The sequence below is a fragment of the Sciurus carolinensis genome, chromosome 4, assembly GCF_902686445.1.
Source record: "Sciurus carolinensis chromosome 4, mSciCar1.2, whole genome shotgun sequence".
NCBI classification, from domain to species: Eukaryota; Metazoa; Chordata; class Mammalia; order Rodentia; family Sciuridae; genus Sciurus; species Sciurus carolinensis.
In genome coordinates, this window is record NC_062216.1 from 88,865,056 (window position 1) to 88,886,438 (window position 21,383).

At 31.8% G+C, this 21,383-nt stretch overlaps 1 protein-coding gene across 1 annotated transcript in view; it reads right to left on the bottom strand.

Moving 5' to 3' along the window:
- Positions 1 to 21,383, bottom strand: part of C2cd5 (C2 calcium dependent domain containing 5) — a 91,694-nt gene that overhangs the window by 44,630 nt on the left and 25,681 nt on the right. The window contains 4 exon segments of the mRNA XM_047548727.1: positions 7,158 to 7,266; positions 13,165 to 13,250; positions 14,825 to 15,016; positions 18,390 to 18,541. Of these exon segments, the coding sequence (XP_047404683.1) occupies positions 7,158 to 7,266; positions 13,165 to 13,250; positions 14,825 to 15,016; positions 18,390 to 18,541 (539 nt within the window).

Below are 21,383 nucleotides of genomic sequence, written 5' to 3' on the forward strand. Positions count from 1 at the left end.
TCTGAACAAATATTTTGATAGCTAACAAAAAATTTTCTAATTTCAAACCACTACTACAAAGTTTGCCTTATCACTGGTAAAAACTTATTGTATGGTTAAAAGAAACTTATGTATAACATGTCCTATAATCTATGATTTGTCAAAACATACTTTAAATTTTTTTAAACATTCTCAAAAACAAAAGTTATCTAGCTTTTTAAAAAATCTATCTTGTTTTCACCAATTCAGGACTTAATACATCAACTCAAAAACATTAAGTTTGGAGGGCATTTCAAACTAAAATATAATTTTCATTTCAAGCCCGATTATATAACTACTAGGAATTTCTCTCTTGCCACTTCCTGAAAAAATCATCTAAGCTGATAAGCATCCCATACAGAAAAAGAATGTGACATATTTTCCTCAACTACATTGAGACCATCACCCATTAAAAAATTTTGTGTGACTATTCAGAAATACTTTCAATGGTAACTCAAGAGATAAGACAAAAAATATCATGCCCATTTGAAAAACATGGGCTGGGACTATTAATATTTACTCTTTATATTTTACAGTTCAACTTTCCAATAAACTTTCAGTTCCAAGGACAGAAGACAAGAGCTAACTGAAAGCTTAGAATGGTAGGTGTGTGGGATAATTTCTCTCAGCTGAAACTGACAAGGGATTGCTTCACTTGCCACATTGCACTCATTAACTATCCTGTTTATCTTATATTCTAAATATTCTATTCATCTGTGATTAAGGGTATAGGTCTGAGTCCAGGGTGCTCAAGTTCACATTACAGCTCAAATCACTTGCTACCTATTCATACCTTGAGGAAACTGCTCTGCTTCATTTTGCTTATCTACAAAATGGGATTAGTGTCTGCCTCCAGAGATTCACTATTGAGAATTAAATGACCTGCTATTATAAAGCACTTAGAAGTGTGCCTGGCACATAGTAAATGCTCAATAAAGTTACCTCCCTTTAAGTCTCCCTTAGTGAATCACTTATTTAGCCAGGACTACTACATAGCCTGTCTCCCTGTCTTCAGTTTATTGACTGTAGTCAATGATCTAATGCAAACGTGACCATGGATGGACCTGATTGTTGTTGTTTTTCTGTGTGTGTGTGTGTGTGTGTGTGTGTGTGTGTGTGTTGAGGATTTAACCCAGGGGCATTCTACCACTGACCTATATTCCCAGTCCTTTTTGTTTTTATTTTGAGACAAAGTCTCACTAAGTTATCCAGTCTGGCCTTGAATTTGTAATCCTTCTGCCTCAGTCTCTCAAATCTCTGGGAAACCCTGTTGTCTTATTATTATGTACTCCTGTTCCTGGCACATCATCAACAACATCTGAAATGTGCCAGGAGTCAGGGCACTTGACTATAATCCCAGCTACCCCAAAGACTAAGGCAGGAGGTTAGCAAGTTCAAGATCAACATGGGCAACTCATTGAGGCCATCTCAAAATAAAAAATAAAAAGGGCTGAGGATGTAGCTTAGTGGTTGAACACCCCTGGATTCAATCCCTAGTACTGCCAAAAAAGAAAGAAAGAAAAGAAAAAGAATTATAAATGCAATATCTTCCTTCCTAGCAGCAAGATTTACTTTGCTTTTCTCAAAGTGCTACCAGGACAAAACATAAGACCAACAGCGTGTATTACATGCCTCTAAACCCAGCAACTGGGAGTCTGAGACAGGAGGATGTTGAGTTCAAGGCCGGCCTCAGTAATTTAGCGAGACCTTCAGCAACTTAGTGAGACCCTGTCTCAAAATAAAAATAAAAAAAGTTGGGGATGTGGTTCAGTGGTTAAGCATCCTAGTTCAATCCCCAGTAACCCCCCCCCCAAAAAAAAAGAAAAGAAAAAAACAGGAAGGGGTCACTTCTTCCTGATCTATAAACATATTTTCTTTTACTGTAGTTAACACAAACTTAAGATAGCAAAGCAGGAGAAAAGGAGACAGGGAAAAAGCTAAACTACAGGAGGTATTTTAACTCGGTGGCAAACAACTTAGTTAAGTATGATGTAACTACATAAATATCATCAAAGGAGTACTGGCTGAGATACTGTTTTGCTAAATGCTGGAAGTTTTAGACCACACACAAAATATGTATTTTTTCCCCCCTCTGGTACTGACAACTGAACCCAAGGTCACTTTACCTCTGAGCTACACCCAGTCCTTTTTATTTCCAATTTTGAGTCATGTCTTGCTAAGTTGCTTAGGGCCTCACTAAGTTGCTAACGCTGGCCTCAAACTTAGAATCCTCCTCCCTCAGCCTCCTGAGCTGAGGCATACACCAGTATGGCACAAAGTATGTATTAACTGAATATGCTGCCTGCAATATAAATCTATGAGAATTTCCTATATATCCTTCCAATCTGAGTTCAAGAACCGCTACCTCCATAAGACTCTCTGGACACCCAAGTAATCATGTCTTTCATTCACCTAGTACAACACATACCACACAATATATCACTTAACATTTTAATGCCTTCCAAGATATGAGTTTCATGAAAGTAGGGTAGACTGGCACCCTTTCCCTCAAGTATCTAGCAAATTGTATGGCACAATATGTTCTGAGAAATTCCTTGTTGATTTTTTATCATTGTACAAACATCACTGCATGTATTTATACAACTAAGACAGCTACATCATCACTTGAAATAATATAATCTTATTGACCACCATCATATATACAATTTGTTACTGGCCCAAAAGTTATTATGCAGTGCATGACTACATGTGCATAACTTTATTCTCTATGGTAATATAAATAGCAGTAGCTAATTAGTCCCAAATTAGAGGATACATAATGATCTGAATATTTATTTACCAAAAACATCATAGTTCCTTCAATTTCTCCTAAACTATATCAAATCAACCGTATTATGAAGATGTACCAGCTATTACAGGAAATGCCTAATGCTTCAGTCAAAAAACATACTACTATGAGAACAATTAAACTGAAAATATCATGGTATGTTCTTTTAACATTCAATAATATGTCCATATTTTTTTCTTCATGTACTTCCCACCTGACATAATTTAAATGATGGCAAGATATACTGCTTCCTCACCCAAATTTTTCTTTGTCAAATTGTAATTCTGCTTATACGAAATAATGTCCTTATGTCTGTAAGATTTAATTTTGACTTTCCACATTCCAAGATTGTTCTATCTGACCAACACATATTCATCCTAAACACCTCTGACCTTCCTTAAATTATTAAAGATCAATCTACTACATGTTTTTAAACATAACCTTTTCTCTTCCCACTGTACTAAGCTGACAGCATTTTTAAAATATATATCTCTATGAAATAAATCCAACAATGTATTTCTAAATTTCTCACTAAAAGTCAATTATAAATACTACACTAAAAATGGCAATTTTAACTAAAATCAATGACAGCAGATGGTAAAAACATGGATAGGAAATACAGTAATTTCCCTAAAGATTTATCAATGACAACAGTTTCTATCTGCAAAGTTAGACCTCATCAGATTGTTTAGCAGCTTAATTTTAATAAATCTACAGGAAGAACATGTCTTGCTTCAGAGTCAAACATGCATTACTTACATTAGAGCTCATCTCTTGGACTCAAAAGATTCTCAATATTGAAAAGATTATGGGATATTATCTAAAATACTGAGGCCTTTGGTGTTTTTGATTTTCTGTAAGTTATACTTTTGGACACAAAGAACTGAAATTTTTCTTTAGGCAGAATATCAGCTTTGATACAAAATTAAAAATAGTTCTATAAATGTAATTCTAAGATAATAATATAAAATTTAGATATTTATATTACTAAGAGAGTATGCTTTTATCAAAAAGAATTGACTGGTTCTGACTCTAAACCACATCATCAGCTGTAAAGTTCTCAGTTTGATTTCTTGAAAAGCTACAAACTATATCAATATTTAAGTGGCTTAAAAAGAAAAAGTATATTCTCATGTGGAAGGAGAAGGAGGAAAGGTTATAGAAGCTATTAATCTCCAAAGAAATCTGCTCTTGGATTACCAAATTTTGGAACACTTCTAGAATTATAAATAAAAATGCTAACAGTTACATTTTTTAGTACTTTAGAGAACACTAAGTATATTCTATTCATATCTAAATATGCAGTTTAAATATACTTTTTAATGATTTATCAAATTAGTCACAAAATAGTTATTATTTAACAAATATTTGCTTAATCATAAAATTCATGCCTGTATCATTTCCTGATATGAAAATTGTCCAAAGTATATAATTTAATTGTCATTCTGAAAGTTATATAGAAAAGCCATACATAATTTATGTATTTCTATGGTTTTAATTAATTCATTTTAGTTGACACATTTTTATATTCACATTTCCATGGAAATTACAAGTTATTGCATATGTATTACAGAATATATCTGTGTAACTGAATTGATATTCAACCTATTTAATCTAGAACACTTCTAAAAACTTCACTGAGCTGCCATAATTTTTGTCAGCATATGTAGTACTGAATGACCATTAAAATACCTGAATTGAAACTATTCCAGTCTAGTAGTTTGTAAGATCTTGTGTTACCCATAATTCCGACAAAGGCTGAGTTCAAAACAGCAAATTAGTAGATCAGTTTTAGGTGGAGAATAGTAGGAATAAAACAAAAAACTCAACAAAAACACAATTGACAATACCACTTGACAGGAACTGGAAAGACAGACAGCAGAGTTAATAAGAAGTAGAAACAGAAAGGGAAGAAGAAGCATGATATAGTAATCTAACATTAACTAGTCTGATTGTTTGTTAATTATCTGCATTTTTAAAACCACCCCATTCTTCCCCTTGTTTATGCTCCTGTTTGTTTAATATTAACAAAGGAGGAAGTTCAAAAACAGAAAATCTTCAAAATAATAATCCATAGAGTGAATAGGTGGTAGTGTTTCTAAAATATGATTTTTTTCCTTGTATACTAAGGATGAAATAAAAATTTTCAATATTCACTAGTCAAAAAGTAGCTGCAGATTAATTTGAAAGTGCAAAAAATATTTTCAACATTGGCACATGCATCTCACTACCCAAGTTTCTATTAGCAGGAAGATCGGTGTTACAAAATTATTACATCATCATTACAGTATATGCTAATTCAGAGTTTAATTTTGAGTCTAATCTCAATAATTAACGTTTTTCACAAAAAATTATTTAAGCAGTTTAAAATTAAATCATCTTAAGTCAAAGTTCCTTTTAGTGTATAATACATAAAACAATTCAATGAATGATATTTTTAAACAAAGTAAGATACTATTGGAATCATAAAATATATAATTGACATGTATTTAACTAAAAATAAATCAAAAGAAAATGTAACTCATACACCATTGAAAGCATTTCTATGGATATGCCCAGTCTTTTGGGAATAGTCCATTAATAACTGAAGAATTTCTACACCTGAACTGAAAAATTACTCTGAAAGTAGGATAAGGAGAAAATTGGTGACTGGTAATTACAACACAAAAAACATTCTATAATAAGATTCTCGTGTTTTACGCTGACCTAGATTTTTACGTTTTTTAACAAAGCTATAATGAATTGACAGGTATGATAAAGTCCCCAAAACAGTCCTTTTGTTTAAAAAGAAAAAAAATGACATGTAAAACACAGCTCTCTACATGTAAAGTTATTTAAGCAACCTTCATTTGTTCTTCCAGACTCTATAAGTTACTCGGAGTACCTGGAAGCAACAAAATCAAAATGTTTTCATTTTAGAAGACACCACCAACAACTGAATATAATCCTGAAGTCATTTTTGGAATCTTACAATAGACACTATCTATTAAAATATTTGAGTCAAAAGTCCATAGAAACAAGGGAACTAGCATTAGGTCAACCAATTAATGTCTGGTACCTTAAGTAGTATTTCCTTAAACCTTCCAAATAAACACAAAGATACAGAGCTTGACACAGTCCTCAATATCTTAATACCTTAATACCTTTCCTCTAAGTAACAAAGAATACACAAATACCACAAAGAAGAAAAGTTCTCAAATTAAGAACTTAAAAATAAGAAATGGAGAAAAAAATAAACAAAGAAGAAAAAGAAAAGATTAGTGCTTAAAAGATGTATTTGCTAAGCTTCAGAATTAAATAGGCCTAGATAGCACTGCTTCTCTGAATCTCATTCAGGGTCCTGAAGAATTGCATCCTCCTCTGTAATTAACTCACACAAAATCAAAGCACACAGCATAGGTTAAATATTGAAAAAGTTAAAAGAATGGTAATGCTATATAAATCCTCAAAATCATTATCTGCAATGTTTTATACCCAAAAGTATTCTTCTCTTTTTTTCAGAGGTGTCAATGTAAACATCTCAAAGATGTTACTTTCCAGAAATGACAAATTAAAAATTTCAAAAATATGTATGTACAGATGCCAAATAAGAAAACTAATAAAACTTCAGGTTTAAGATATGACATCAAAATTAGTGAGTTAAGCAAATGATTGAGCATCTAGAATAATGAGAGATGCAAGAATACATTCCATATGTGAAGCTCCTACCATTTATTATGCTTATTTTAGATTTAGAAAAAATCACCAGAGTATTTCTAATCCAAGGACCTGCAATTACTGGGACTTTGATGTCTGTCTTCTTTTATCATTATGGTCCCATATTTAAAGAAGTGAGCTATTCTTATTCATTCACTTACATAGAACAGTTACAGAAAAGAAACCAAGAAAACAAATATTAGTTGTTCTCGTACTTTTTAATTTTAAATACTCTACAACAATGTTCACAATTTAAAAAGGATACCTCTTTTTAGGAACAAAAAATTAATGTATAAAGATATATTGATAGTGAAAAGAATTAACATCTTAAATTAATGACCACACTGGTCAAATTTTTATCTCCCTGGGTCAAAGAAAATCACTGATTCAAAAATCATTTAAGAAGTCCCTCAAGTGATACCTTGGCCCAAAAATAAATCAAGATGTGGTTTGTTTTATATAGAAAAGTAATTAACATACATTTCTACTTAGTTTGATAATTTTTTAATGAGGATTACTACAAATATTTTAAAGTAACATGTGCCAGTTTATACTTTCTTGTTCAGATAGGTTTGGTTGATAAAACATACAAATTAGTTTAATAATCAGAAATTAATAAAGGAAAGCAGTAAAAACAAATTTTTTAAGAACATACCAGGATTGTGGATACGATCCAAAAGCTTCACAGAACGTGCACTAACAACACCGCCAACATGCACAAGGAATCCAGGAGGAAATGCAGTCAAGGTAAAAAATGGAAATTCCTAGTAGAAAGAAGGGAAAAAAATACAACTGTCCTTGTGTGAAGTATAAAAAATTTGCTTACCTAAACAGCTTGTTCAAAAGGCAATGCATTCTATACCTTGAAATGAAAAGCTACCCATTATACATTACAAATACTTTGTAATTAAAATTGTTCCACATATAAAATGCAGATTCCAAAGACCCTTTTTATCAACTCATTATGGAAAAAATGTTTTAAAGAGTTCAAAGTTTCAGACATTTGGAAACCTACTCTGGTACAATTTTACAATAAGATGAGGGGATAGGCCAACCCCTCTATTCTATATCTATTTATTGGCAATAGATGCCCTGTCTTGCACACTCATAGAAGTTACTGATAGGATTCCAAAGGCTTGGGGCAAGGACCCCAAGAAAGTGGGACAAAGGGACGGGGAGTGAGAAGATGAGCAATGTGGATTGAGGAAGGAGAAAGAAAAAAATGTAAATTCCAAGTTAAGGTGGGTTAGAGAATCACAGTGTAGAAATATTTACTGTCCTCACTCTATCAGCACCAGGAAGAAGTGCAAGGTACTTAAATGTGTATTAAGAAAAGGGGACAACTGGCACCTGTGGCTCAGTGGTAGAACACTTGCCTGCAATGTATGAGGTCCTGGGTTTGATTCTGAGCACCACAAAGTGGGGGTGTGGGGTAGGAAGCAGGGGTATGGGGAATATGTAGTAAAAGTTAAGTAGGCAATATAATTCTACAAGGTTTTCCAAACTTTATTCTCCCCTTCTCTCTTAAAGACAGAAAACCTCTCAACATGGGAGACAAGGAGAAGAACCCAAAAGAGAGTTCATTAATTGAAAGGACATTTATTGACATTGCACCCAGAGCCGGATGCAGTGTACATGCCTGTAATACCAGCAACTTGGGAGGTTGAGACAGGATCACAAGCTAGAGGGCCATTCAGGCAACTTAGTGAGACCCTCAGCTGTTTAATGAGATCCTATCTCAAAACAAAAAAATAAAAAGGACTGGGGACGTAGCTCAGTGATAAGAGCCACTGGGTTCAATTACCAGTATCAAAGAAAGAAAAGAAACTGTACCCAGGAAGAAAGGAGAGGTCCTATGGTTGGCTGCCCAAACATACAGGCCCTTCACATTATTTATATGGAAACAAGCAAAACAGGGCTCCTAACAGTTAAAAGAACTATTAGGGCTGCATTTTATTCATAAGAGATCACCACAGACTATTTACTATCTGTGATACATAGTAGTTATGTAGTTATAAATATATGTTAGGAATGTATACTTCTAAAATTTATATTATTTTCTAGACCATGGCAGATTAAATTTAAAAAAATAAATAAAAGATGAGACAAAAAATATACAAGATACTGCTAGAGCAGGCACATATAAAAGCAGCAAGTTTCTGACTGGCTGCTTAAAGCATGGAGAATACAAACTCACAAAAGCATAATTCACAAAACATAGCAACTTGGAATCATTTAACATAAAAGCAAAAAGTCTGCACACCTCAATAATCCATGAAAGTAAAGTGTAAAACAACACATGTGTGTGTGTATATATATATTTAAAATAAGGTTGGTCAGAATTTAGAGGAAATCTTTAGTACAACAAGAGCAAGAAAAGCCAACATTACATAAGAAAAGGGTAAAAAACTAGGTTACGGAATTGCTTAGGTTTGACCCAAATGACAGAGGGAAAGAAGGGAAGAGGATGGAGGGGGAATATATCACTTGAATATATTATGAATATTTAATTAGAATACATTATTATCATTAACTTTTTTAAGGTAATCTTTAAATGACTAATGTAAGGTGAGCTTATGTTACTAAAAATGTTAGTATTTTCCCTAATAACTTGGGTCTTTAGGTTTGTCCTTTATTTTCTTCCAAATATAGGAACACTTAATTTTAATTTTCTCAAAATACCTGAGGCATGTGATGGTCCCAAAGGGTAAAAAGTACTTTACAATTAATCTTTATATTTAAGTCTTTTACATATCTAGATGACAGACACTGAAATAATTTTTTTGAAACTAAATGGAAAACTAATTTCTTCTTAAGCTAAAAAGGTAAATTAGAGAATTTACACACATTGGAAAACATATGTCTACAAGATTTTAAGTAAGTACCAAATATGAACCCTAAATGATTTCTCTATTCAGGATTTTTACTCTTCTCCCCAGATCTCAGAAGATTAAATAAAGGAATGAGAGGGAAAGCAACATACTAGAAGCAGAAGTTAATCGGCAGTGGCTACCCTCCCAAAAGGTAAAAGCTCACTGCCAAGTTAAGCTCTGTGATACATGGCCCTGGTTCACTCAGGCAGCAGACCAATTCACTTTAAAACACATAACTTAACCTACAGTAAGCAAAAATGTCACTGTTATTTAATCAAAAGTCCATCTTCAGACTATTCTCTAATTAGAAGAGTTACCGCAGTACTCTTCACTACCATTGACAGAGACTGCTGTCGCACACTTGCACACACTCTGTTGAAAAGATGTCAAAACTATTCTTTATAATCTCTCCCATGCCCTGAGAGGGAGGGCCTATTGTTTCCAGGTTTCTGATGAAAAACTGAGGTCATGAGAGCCTTTTATTGCTAGTCTGTTTCTGAACAACAAACCTCATCATCTGAATCCCCTGTTATTTCTGGTTAAAACACTGAGTTAAAGACTTGATTTGAATCTATAGTTTGTTCATTATACTCAACAGATTTATAGATTTTTTTTCTTCCACTGAAAGGACAATTTCCTTAAGATGAGTTCAAATACACCTTGCTTTCAAAGCCTAATGTGAATTTTAGCAACCGTAGAAGATTATTTTCTCCAGAAGTCTTTATGTGTGTGTGTGTGTGTGTGTGTGTGTACTTTTTATTTATTTATTTATTTTTTGTGGTGTTGGGGATTGAATCCAGGGCCTTGTGCATGTAACACAAGCACTCTACCAACTGAGCTATATCCCCAGCCCAGAAGACTTATATTTAAAGGATCTTTCCCTGTGGTCCCAGCATGGACCATGGACTTTATTTCTTGATGCTCTGGCATAAGCCACATGTATGAAGTATAAAAATATTAACAGTGTATGATTAAAGACAGGCTAGATGAAAAATCAATAAAACCTAATATCAATAAAACATAGTATGATTACTTTTAAAAGACCTAAATGGAATTTTTCAAGAAGATATTCAAATAGTTTTTTAAATCAAATACTTTTTTACCAATAGAACTTTCTAGATATAAAACTCTATGCTAGACTCCTACAATGATTCCATTGTACAATTTAAACTTCTTAAAAGATTATAAATCACCAGAAGAGTGTGTTTTATTATCAATGTTTCTCAAAATATATTCCTCAAGAACAGGTACTTTAAAAGGAAGATTCCATAGTAAAATATATTTGGGAAATACTAAGTTAAACTAAGTTAACTCGGTTTTTTTTACTGAAGAAAAATGTATACCCCGGAATCTAAATAGTAACTTGTTTCTTTTTTTTTTTTTTTCTTCCTGAACTTAAATATAAGTAAACCTTTACTTTTATTCCTCATCTCCCAAAAATTTGGCATCTATTGCCCAGATCTTTTAATGTTTGTATGAGAAAAAAAACAATACTTTTTTTTGGTTGTTGTTGATGTACCTTTATTTTATTCATTTATTTATTTGCAGTGCTGAAAATCAAACTCAGTGTCTCACACATTCAAGGCAAGTGTTCTACCACTGAACCACAACCCCAGCCCCGATACTTTTATTTTTGAGAGAAGCTAACTTAACCCATTAAACGAGATTGGGTAATTAAGATATCTTGAAATATAATTTATTAAGGGCGATTTAGCAAAGAAGAGAAATGAGTATTTTTTTAAAATATTCAAAATGATGCAAGTAGCTCATGTCATGACATAATCTAATGTTCAAGATGGCACAATTAAGGCATATCTAAACACATGGGAAGAATTCTTCATACTTCCGTACATTTTTTCCAAAACCGAAGTCATACTATGTGTGTGAAGCTCTGGGTTTGATTCCCAAACTGCAAAAACCAAAAGTCACACTATGGCAGCACAGGTGAAAGACAAAGTCAAAGACCACAAAGTTTTTGCTATTTATTATTCACATAGGGCAGAGAAGTAGTCTTGTAAACTTAAGGAGTGACTACTGCATGACAAGTGATACAGATGTACTGCCACAACAGATACACACCCAGGTTTTACAAAGTATAAATGAAAACTTGAGTTCTCAGCACGTTTGCTTTTAATTCCATGAGGACTGTTCAGTAATGTACGCCCAATGTGTTAACGTGCCCAAGACTCTAATACTTAAAAGCACATTTAAAAAGAGATCTCATCCTAACTAAATCCAAAGTGATTTTCACTAATTTTTTTCCTTAAAGTGAAACAGTTTTAAAGGTTCTTAAAACAGACAAGGTATAATAATATACACAAAATTCTACTGCACCCAAACTTAAGGCAACCTAAGATTTCTGTTGATGTAGAATGGTAATTTGATTACAAGAAATCATAAACCTAGTACAAAGGACTCTGTAGAGAACACAAAAACAGGAAGGGACAGAGATAAGAATATTCTGGCCTAAAAAATAACCTGTTTCTCCTAAGTCTTTTGCTGTATTTGGTTTTAATGATTTATATGTTTGAGTGAACGTTTTGGTGGTAGCAAGTGGTATGCCTCTAAGATGTAAGAGTGGCTAAAAGGTAAGTGCTACTCATCAGGGTATAAAGCAAGCAAAGGGTACAGTTCATCATATTGGTCTGCTCAATTCAGCTCTGCCCTTTCCAGTCTCGCCTAAAAGGTAAACTGTGCATATGTGGTACCTTCAGCATAAGGACAAATAGCCTAGGAAAATAAACTCTCTTATTTATACTAAGAGAATCTGAAAATCACTCTTCTCAACAGTCAAACTGCAGAAAAGAAACATTTAGTTTTATAAAATGCATCCTTTCACAGGTATTCACTATGCTTCACCTATTTTTCTCCCAAGTGCTGGCATAAAATATAATAAAAAAAATTCTATAAATGTTTATAGCTTCCAAATCAAACATAATGAAAGCTATAAATTGTGTCAAAATAAATGACAAAACACATAAAATCATGCACTGTATTAGTAGAAAAAAGAACATGAGCCTCATGGAACTATTAAATTAAAAAAAAAACTGCATTATGGAAAAGAAAAAAGCTGGCAACATTTGTTAAAAGCTTAAACAAAACTTAAATGACTGAGATTAAAACTGGAAAAGCTTCTAATACAAGAAATATGCTCTCACACGTGTTTGAAAACATACCCGCCTTCTACAGAACCTATGAGGCGATCCTCCCTTAGCAATGAAGTTTATAAAAAAGAGAGAGAGAAAAATCATCCAAAAACTATAACTACTCATTTTCCCACTCAACCAATGCAACTAAGCATTAAACATAACAATCAAAATAGATATATTTTATTAATGAACCACACTATATTAATCTGTAAAATTACATAGAATATGTACACTTCTTATCTCTAAGAGATTGACTAATGATAAAAAATAATCTTGGCAAATAAAAATATTGATTACTAAAGAATTGTTTTTAATAAAATGCTACTGATATATTCTTTCTACAAAAATGTTAGTTATTTCTTTACAACTTTGTAGTAAAAATTACAAATGACTTCAGTATTCAATGGATATTTCTAAAAAATTTTTCTAATAAGTAGAGGACAAAACAAAATAGTGACAGAATTATTCCAAGTCAAAAGTAAATATTTGAAACAAGTTACTCTGATACCTAAGTTCATTTTGGATTTCAAAACTATAATATTTTCAGATATGACAAAAACAGTTTGTGAAGGTACACAGAAGCATAAGATCATAAGTTCACATTAACGATGTAAGAAAAAGAATATCTGATAAATCTTACCCTCTGCTCCAGTGCTGACTGTGTCTGTTGTCTTAAAAGAGCTTTAAATGGCCCCCCTTCTTTTCCAGCACTACCACTTCCCATTCCTACAGAACATTAGCACATAAATAACAACCAAAAAATCCAACTATAGAAGCAAATTTAATTGAATTCAAATTCATAAATATCATGAGTCAAAATACAAAATGATCCAAACATTTAAAGTATTTGAGATGGTAACTAAAGCATATGTTTTACTCTAACAGACTAGCAAAATTTCTTTGGAAGCAAGTCAAAGTTTGATTATGGTTAGTTTTAGACTCAATCTGTTTTAGGAATTATGAAAGAAATTATGTTAAAGTAATGAATCTTTATATAATATACCATGTTTTAAGGTTGAATCTTCTAATAAAAATCATCAAAATGGTAACTATTATTATGCTAACAATTTAAGAACACTAAAAAACTGAGAAATATTAATGTTTGACTAAGAGTAAACAGAGAAGAAAAACATTTACTGTGATCACTTAAAATATCCCAAAATTCTCTAAAGAGCATGAAATTTAAGTAATTTTGAAATTTAGAAATTTATTTTCTGATAACTTCCAATTTCTAAACATAACATCATATGAAACAGTATTATTTTGATATGCGTTCAACATTCAGTCCAAAAACCAAAAGAAATTTTTTGAAAAAAACTAAAATCACAGAAATGTAATAGACACATTACAAATGTAGTACATAGTTATGGATGTAAGAATTATATTTCCCAAGCTCATATATGTATTTTTAAAGCTTAATTTTAAATTTCTTTCCCTATTTTATTTTATTGTCTTGATAGAACCACTGGACAAACTATGATCCATGAAAACAGGGGATGGATGAGAAGCCAGTATTCTACAGATTGGAATTCATCCCACACTTTTAAAAATGCATACCTTCAAATTTACTACAAAACTTAAAAGGAATTAATTTAATTTTACATTTTTAGCTGTTCTTGGATAAGGAAACAAAGGTTAGCATGTGCATAGTCCCATTCTGTTCTTTAAAAATAAAAAGGAAATTCAATTTTCTTAAAGTAACCTAAACATTTTTAAGAGACTATACAATGCTAAACAGAAATAAAACTAAGATCTTTTTATGAAGCATATTAAAAGCCATAAAATAAAATGTAAATTTGTAGTGAAAAGGAAAACATCAAAAATATAGAATTTGATTAATGCAATGGTCAGAAAAAATGGATAAAGAATATAATATCACCAAAATGAGACTTAAACTGATTCAAACAGAATAATTTACTAATGTAATCATATGGTTTAGCAATGAGATGATACAGGTCCAATGTGAACAGAACTGGTATGTAGGGAAGAAAGTAAATCATCTAAAACAGAAATGCTAGTAATAAGAACCTAAATAATTACTGTAAGTAGCCAGATCTATGTCCTTAGACATAAGCTTTTTTTATATATAAAATAATTTACCAAATATTCATAACTATCCATCAAGTAATGCTCAATTATATCCTTACGATAATTCTAATTGTTTAACTCTATCAGTAAAAAAATTAATAGAAACACATCCTATAAAATATGCAGTCATTCGTTATAGTATGAAATAATTAATCTTTTTCAAAAATAATTCAAAGTAAAGGGATTAAAAAGCTGACATAATGTGATCCTACCAGAAGCAGCCAGGAACAGCTCTTCACTGAAAGAAACACTTTTCCTCAGAACAGGGCTGACAAGGCTAGAATGATGAGGGGTAAGGCTAGATTCCGAGAGGAGGAGACAGGACTTTTTAAGATGGAGGGAACCACAAGAGAGAGAGGGGGAGCTGGGACACAGGTAAATCCTAGGTCCCTGTGGGTAAGGTGCTGTGGAGGAAAGTAGCAGAGAAAAGATGCAGATTCAGAAGATGATCAGGAAACGCAGGATAAGGAAAGCAATGATGAAGCAGCAAACATAACAGTAAAAATGAACTTTAAAATGTATAGACAAGTTACACTAAGCATACGAAGTCACTAGCAAGAAGTCTACCCAAAACAATGCAAATAAAGGTATAAACTAAAACTTTAATGAAAACCTTTCAAAACTCTACATTCTTAAAATTTTTTAAATGACTGAGGAATTAATGCCATTTTAATCACTTTTAACTGACTTCTTTAAAATACTTAAATTACCTACCCTTTTCTTGCTTATTAATTTGAAGGGTTAAAATTTACCACATTTTCGAAGTGTTAAAGCCAGAAACTTGTTGCCTCAAATATAAACATTTATTTAAATGAAAGTACAGTATCTTTAAATGTTACTGGTTAAAAGATAGCAATGTGGATATCTGAATTGAATACCCACTTAAAAAAAAAATCAAATGGTACTACATTAGGTAGACAACTGTCATTATTAATCTAAAATAAATACTAACTTCTTTCTGTCCAGCTTTGAGATATAATACTTTTCTTTATTCTCTAAAAATTGTAACACTTTAATCGGATCACAGAACTCCGTGAAGTATGGAGATTTGAGCATTATCAGGGTCAAATAACCTCTAGAACACAAAAACTATACATAGCTAGCTGCTTAACTAAAAAAGAAATAATTTCATTCAAGTCAGGTGTCAAATCAGTATTCTAACACTAGCATTTGAAAATCTCACTCCAATTAGTTGAGTACTTGGGAAAAAATCAAAATAAACTCTTGTAAAATGTCAAGTTAGAATCTACAGAAATAAGTTTAAAAAGAGGAGACCTACCAGAAAAACAGGCAAGAGCATTAATTATAAACAGAAAAAACAATTTTCTCCATAAGTTTTATTACTTTTATTCTACTTTCGGCTTCCCAGTTAAGTAATGATAATTCAATTATAATCAGCTCATCTCATTCCAATATTTCTCAGGAAACTGATTTTACATATAGATAAATTAGAAGGAAGAGAAACATGACAAATATGACAAATTATAGTTATAGGAATTTTAAAACAATTTTAATTTTGCCAAATTATATCTCTATGAGAAATAGGAATGCTCCTCAGGACTATTCAAAGATATGTAAGGACTCATGCTAAGGCCAAGAGACTAAAAACTGCTAATATTTTACAAATAAGCTATTGAAGTAGTGAATATTTATGGGCAAACAAAATGTATTTAGAGCCAGCTTACAGGCAGATAACATGAGAATTGATACTTCATTTGTAAATAAATTTTTCTTAATTTTTTTTAGTTGTAGATGGACACAATATATTTATTTGTTTGTTTGTTTATTTATATGTTTATTAATGTGGTGCCAAGGATAGAACCCGTACCTCACACATGCTAGGCAAGTGCTCTACCACTGAGCCATAACCTCAGCCCTGCAAATAAATTTTTAAGTACTAATAATACAAAAAAGGTTTTCATTGCTAATACAATTGATTGCCTATTAGAAAGCTAAGGGAAGACAAGAGTGGTTCAACTGATTATTACTTAACAATCTGCTTTAGTAGGCTTAGACTTTAGAAACAAAAGGTCAAGGAAATACTCTCAAAACTTTATCGGTGGTATGGGCAAAAGAAAATAATAGATAAGAGTATTATCCAAAGTTAGTTAACAAAAGCCTCAAAATTATTCTTCAACTACTATCCTAAGTCTTTCTTATTCTGATTGTCATGAATATAAAGGCCAAACTCTCTTATTCTTTAAAATATTTTTTTACTATAATTTGAAAGATTCAGGTTTTATGGCATAGATACAGTTAAAATGCCACATTCCAAAGCATCCATTACAATCAAATACTATATTATTTTTAGATGTTGTTCATAATTACATTCAGTGATCTTAGTTCTGCAACAGACTTACTACGGGATAAGCACCACCACAACCACTCCCAATACCAAAACCCACAAATGCTTACATAAAATGCACTTATATAAAATGCACTCATATTTGCATATAGACTGTGCACATCCTCCTACGTATTTTAAATCATCTATGGATTACTTTATAATACCTAATGTAACACAATGTTATGTAAATAGCTGTTATGCAATATTAGAGAAAAATGACAATTTTTAAAATCTATACATGTTTAGCATATGTGCGATTATTTTTGCAAATATTTTTGCAAATATTTCAATCTATAGTTGCTTGATCTATCCGGAGGCAGGACTCAGAATAATGAAGAGCTGAATGTATATGTAAAAACATAGTTAATATCAAAAGATGTAAGTCTATAATTATCTTCTTTATGCTTTTATGACATTTATAAAAAATAGAAATTAAATCTGAGCTTTTTTTAAAAAAATGCCCTTTCTCTATAAGTAGTACTGGTTTGAAATTAGATTTCTTTCATGGTTTTCACAAAATCTGGGATCATTTTATAAATATCTTTTCTAACACAAAAGTAAGGCTATTAAAGATGATCTAAGTTTAAAGTAAAGCAAATAAGAACTATGCTTTAATCAAACTGAGGGAAAATTGCCAGACAAACATACTATTTACAAAAATTATAAATTATAAACTGTTAAATGTTTTAACTTATTTTTAAATTTCCTTAGAAATAATAATAACTTAATGCTTTAAATAAGCTAATTCTATTTTAGGGAGTAAAATACTAATTTAACCTATATTAACTTTTTATCATAAAACATGCACAAAAACCCACAGAGACTACTCATAAAATACAAATAGGAGAGGGAAAAGTTATAAGTTTAATAAATTGAGAAATACTCAAGTTTAACTAAAAATGACATTTTCTAACCTAGATAGTAAGACTAGCAAACCCAAACATTTTAAATAACAGTTAATAAACATATGAATAGATATGTACTCCAATATAATCATTTCAGTTCTGAAAATTATTTTGCATGATAAAATCTCAGAATTAAATTCAGAGAGGCAAAAACAATTAATTTAAAAATGTTAATACTTCAATGAGTTTGATGGCAAGCCAACAGTGTTGCTTTCTATTCAAATGCTTTAAGATGTAATTCCTCCTGAGCATGAAATGAAAAATGTCTATACATAAAAATAAATTTCAGACTTGATAGCTACACTAAGATTAAATTAACAAAATGTTGATCTTTCAACAAGATAATTTCTGATCTAAAAAAAAAAAAACTTGACATTTTAATCGTATTAACTGAAAATAATCAAATCACATTATTTTTTTAACTTAAATGCCAAAAACAGGAGGAAAGATTTGGATGGAAAGCTAGTAAGAAACAGAAACAAATTTTTAAAAAAGAAAAAACAAAGGTGGGTGGAAGCGCCTTACCAGTTTTGGGTGTCAAACTCAAATCTGTGTCAGAAGAAGAGGACTGTCGACTGTAGGACTTGGAAGGTGAAAAGGAATAAGTTTGGTTTTTCAGAGGGGTTGAGGGTCCTGATGAGTGAGTATTGGGATTGGGATCTTCATTGAAGGGAATCCTGCCAGAAGAAGGTGGAAAAAATTAAGTAATCATGTGCCAAAGGGCTTGACGGTTGGCAGCATGATCCAAACACCAGGAAAGTATTGGGGCAGGGCCAGCAGTCATTTCTTAAATGTGGAGCTGGGAATGAGGCCAAAGATAACCAATTGCTGTTTAACCATTCATCACTCTTCAGATAAATATTATCTGCATTGAAACAGTTAATAAGCCAAGTGACAAAGCAAAAAAGCATGAAATGACAGACTAAGGGACGAAAACATATTAAAAGGACAAATTAAAAGAATGACAAAATATTTTAAAATAATTTTTAAGTTACAAAAGAAAAAATGATGGCTACAAATGGTGTGTGGAAATATCCATAATTGTTTTCATATTTGCACACACACAGATATCTTCAAAAGAAAAAAAATGTTTCCTTATCCTATAGCATCAAGAGTGCCACAGCTAAAAACACATCAAAGAGGAAAATTAATATAGCTACACAGAAACATTGCATTTAATGCAGAATAGTTGCTTACCTGTTTTCCAATAGCTCTCTTCCACAGAATGAAACAGACCCTAATGTAAGAGGTTTTGTACATAAAGAAAACAAGCAAATTGGAAGGTTTGGTATCTATTTCATTTAGAATCTTATCAACAATTTCATTTCCAAAAAACACAGAAATAACCACAAAACACATTTTGAGAGAGCCTCCCAAAATTCACAGTACATTTACACAAGATAAGGTTCTGAGAGGATCTGTGGAAGAGACTTTGGAAGCTGGAAGAACACTTTCACTTCCATATAGTGTGAGCCTCTGTGGCAACTAAATACAGAAGTTCTTCACTGCAGCTGGACTTCAAGTAAGAAAATGAGGAAGCAAAGACTTGTGGTACCTGCCTACGCTACCTGCCTGCCTGCCTCTGCAGCCACTCTGCCCGTGGCCTGCCTCTCCCCAGCTCTGGAGTGTGAGCAGTCTCGTACCAGTATAGATGAGAGTGGGAACAGACACAGAGAAGTTCTGAGTAAGTCGTGAGCCAGTAGCAGTGTGAATTGGGCTGTTGTGAGTCGAGCGGCATCCATGGCTTGGAGGATGGACCAGCGGAGACCTGAGGGAATTTGTGGTCAAAGTGGAAGAAAAGAAAACAATACATACAACAGATTGCAAAGTTATGTTAAAATAATTCTGAAGGAGCTTTAGTTCAGGGAGAGAACTTATTTTTAAATCCCTTGCATGCAAAAAGATAAAATAAGTTGAAATTCAAAAAGAACATCTAAATATTAAGTTGTTAGGATACGGTTATAATTTTAAAGGATTGGATTAATAAATTAGGATTGTGAATAAGAAAAATAACAAGCTGAACAGCCAATGAGATTAAATAAGAAAAAATATTAAGATTTGGATTTCAAGTTGCTTCAATATATTAATTTCATCAAAATGGAACTTACTACGCAATATTTATGGGAAGAAACACCCATAAAAGTGAGAAGTATAAAGTTCCCATATTACCTTTGAAACTGATATATATACCACAAATATAATTAGATTTTTCTATGAAAAAAGTTTAACTTTTTTAAAAGTTTCAACTGTTTCTGTCTAGAACCTGAAGAAAGGGATATTTAAGAATGTGAAAACTGACACATAAAGAGAAATGGGTAAACTGAATGGTTATAAATAAATATACACATTCTAGTATTTCAACATACCAAAATATATAGCTTATAACCAGGCTACACTGAAAACATAACAAAGCAAAGGGACACTGCTTTTAAAAGCACACTAATAAAGCAATGTAGATAATGTTCTCTAGTTCTCATACTGAATATATTATATAAACTGCATTCTGAATTGAAATTTTGTAAGATACCAACTTATATCCTCTAACAGAACACATCTATGTGCATGGAGAAATAAATTTAGATTAGCTAAACAAATGTACATTCATATAAAACATTTAAAGTTCTCAAGAAGAAATTTGGCTAAAAAAGTTATACTGAATGAAGTAAATAGGTACATTACATAAAAAAGAATCCTGGACTTCATATTAGCAACTATTTCACTATACAATGTCTTTATTTTTGTACAATGTGGGAAAGAACCGTATATGAATAAACTATCATATCTCCATTTTTTAGAAGTCAAATTAAAGATAGGCAAGAGCCCTAATTTTCCTGGCCTTTTCTTAACCATTGTACTGACTGTCCAGGGAAAAAATCCCACCAATCACAATGTGTCAAGGATCAAACATGAGCTGTCACTTACTGGCCACAAAAGTCTTTCCCAGCTTTCATGGACTAACTTTTGAAAATATTACTGATTTACATGGGAATAGTGTTTCCACTTTTGTTGTTAATATAAATTAAAAAATGTGTTTTGTATAACTGATGAAAATCAAACATCTTATTGGTAGTCAATTTTTATAGAAACAACTGAGTGATGTTGTTTTTATTTTGTATTCTGTTGCTAAAGTGTGAAAAAGTTCGACAATTCTTAGACTGAAAAAAATCTAAGTACACAGGAGAAATTATGGCTGAAGCCTCCTAGAAAGCATTTTTAGGCAGAAAAGTGATACATTAGACTTAACACTTTTTACTACCAAGAGTTCAGCAAGGAAACATCAAAGGGAATTATATTTTGCATTATGTTAAACATCTAAAAGGAAAAAAAAACTTATGAAGTAGAACACACCATTAATATATGTAAAATAAAATGAACATTAAAAACGTTCAAATCATGACATCAAATTAAAATCCAAATGCACTGAAGCATACCATAATGTATTCTTGGAGTTCTGATTCTATCAGTCTCTTTGCATGAAAGGCTGCCTCACAATAACACCCTGGGGTATTTCTAATATTT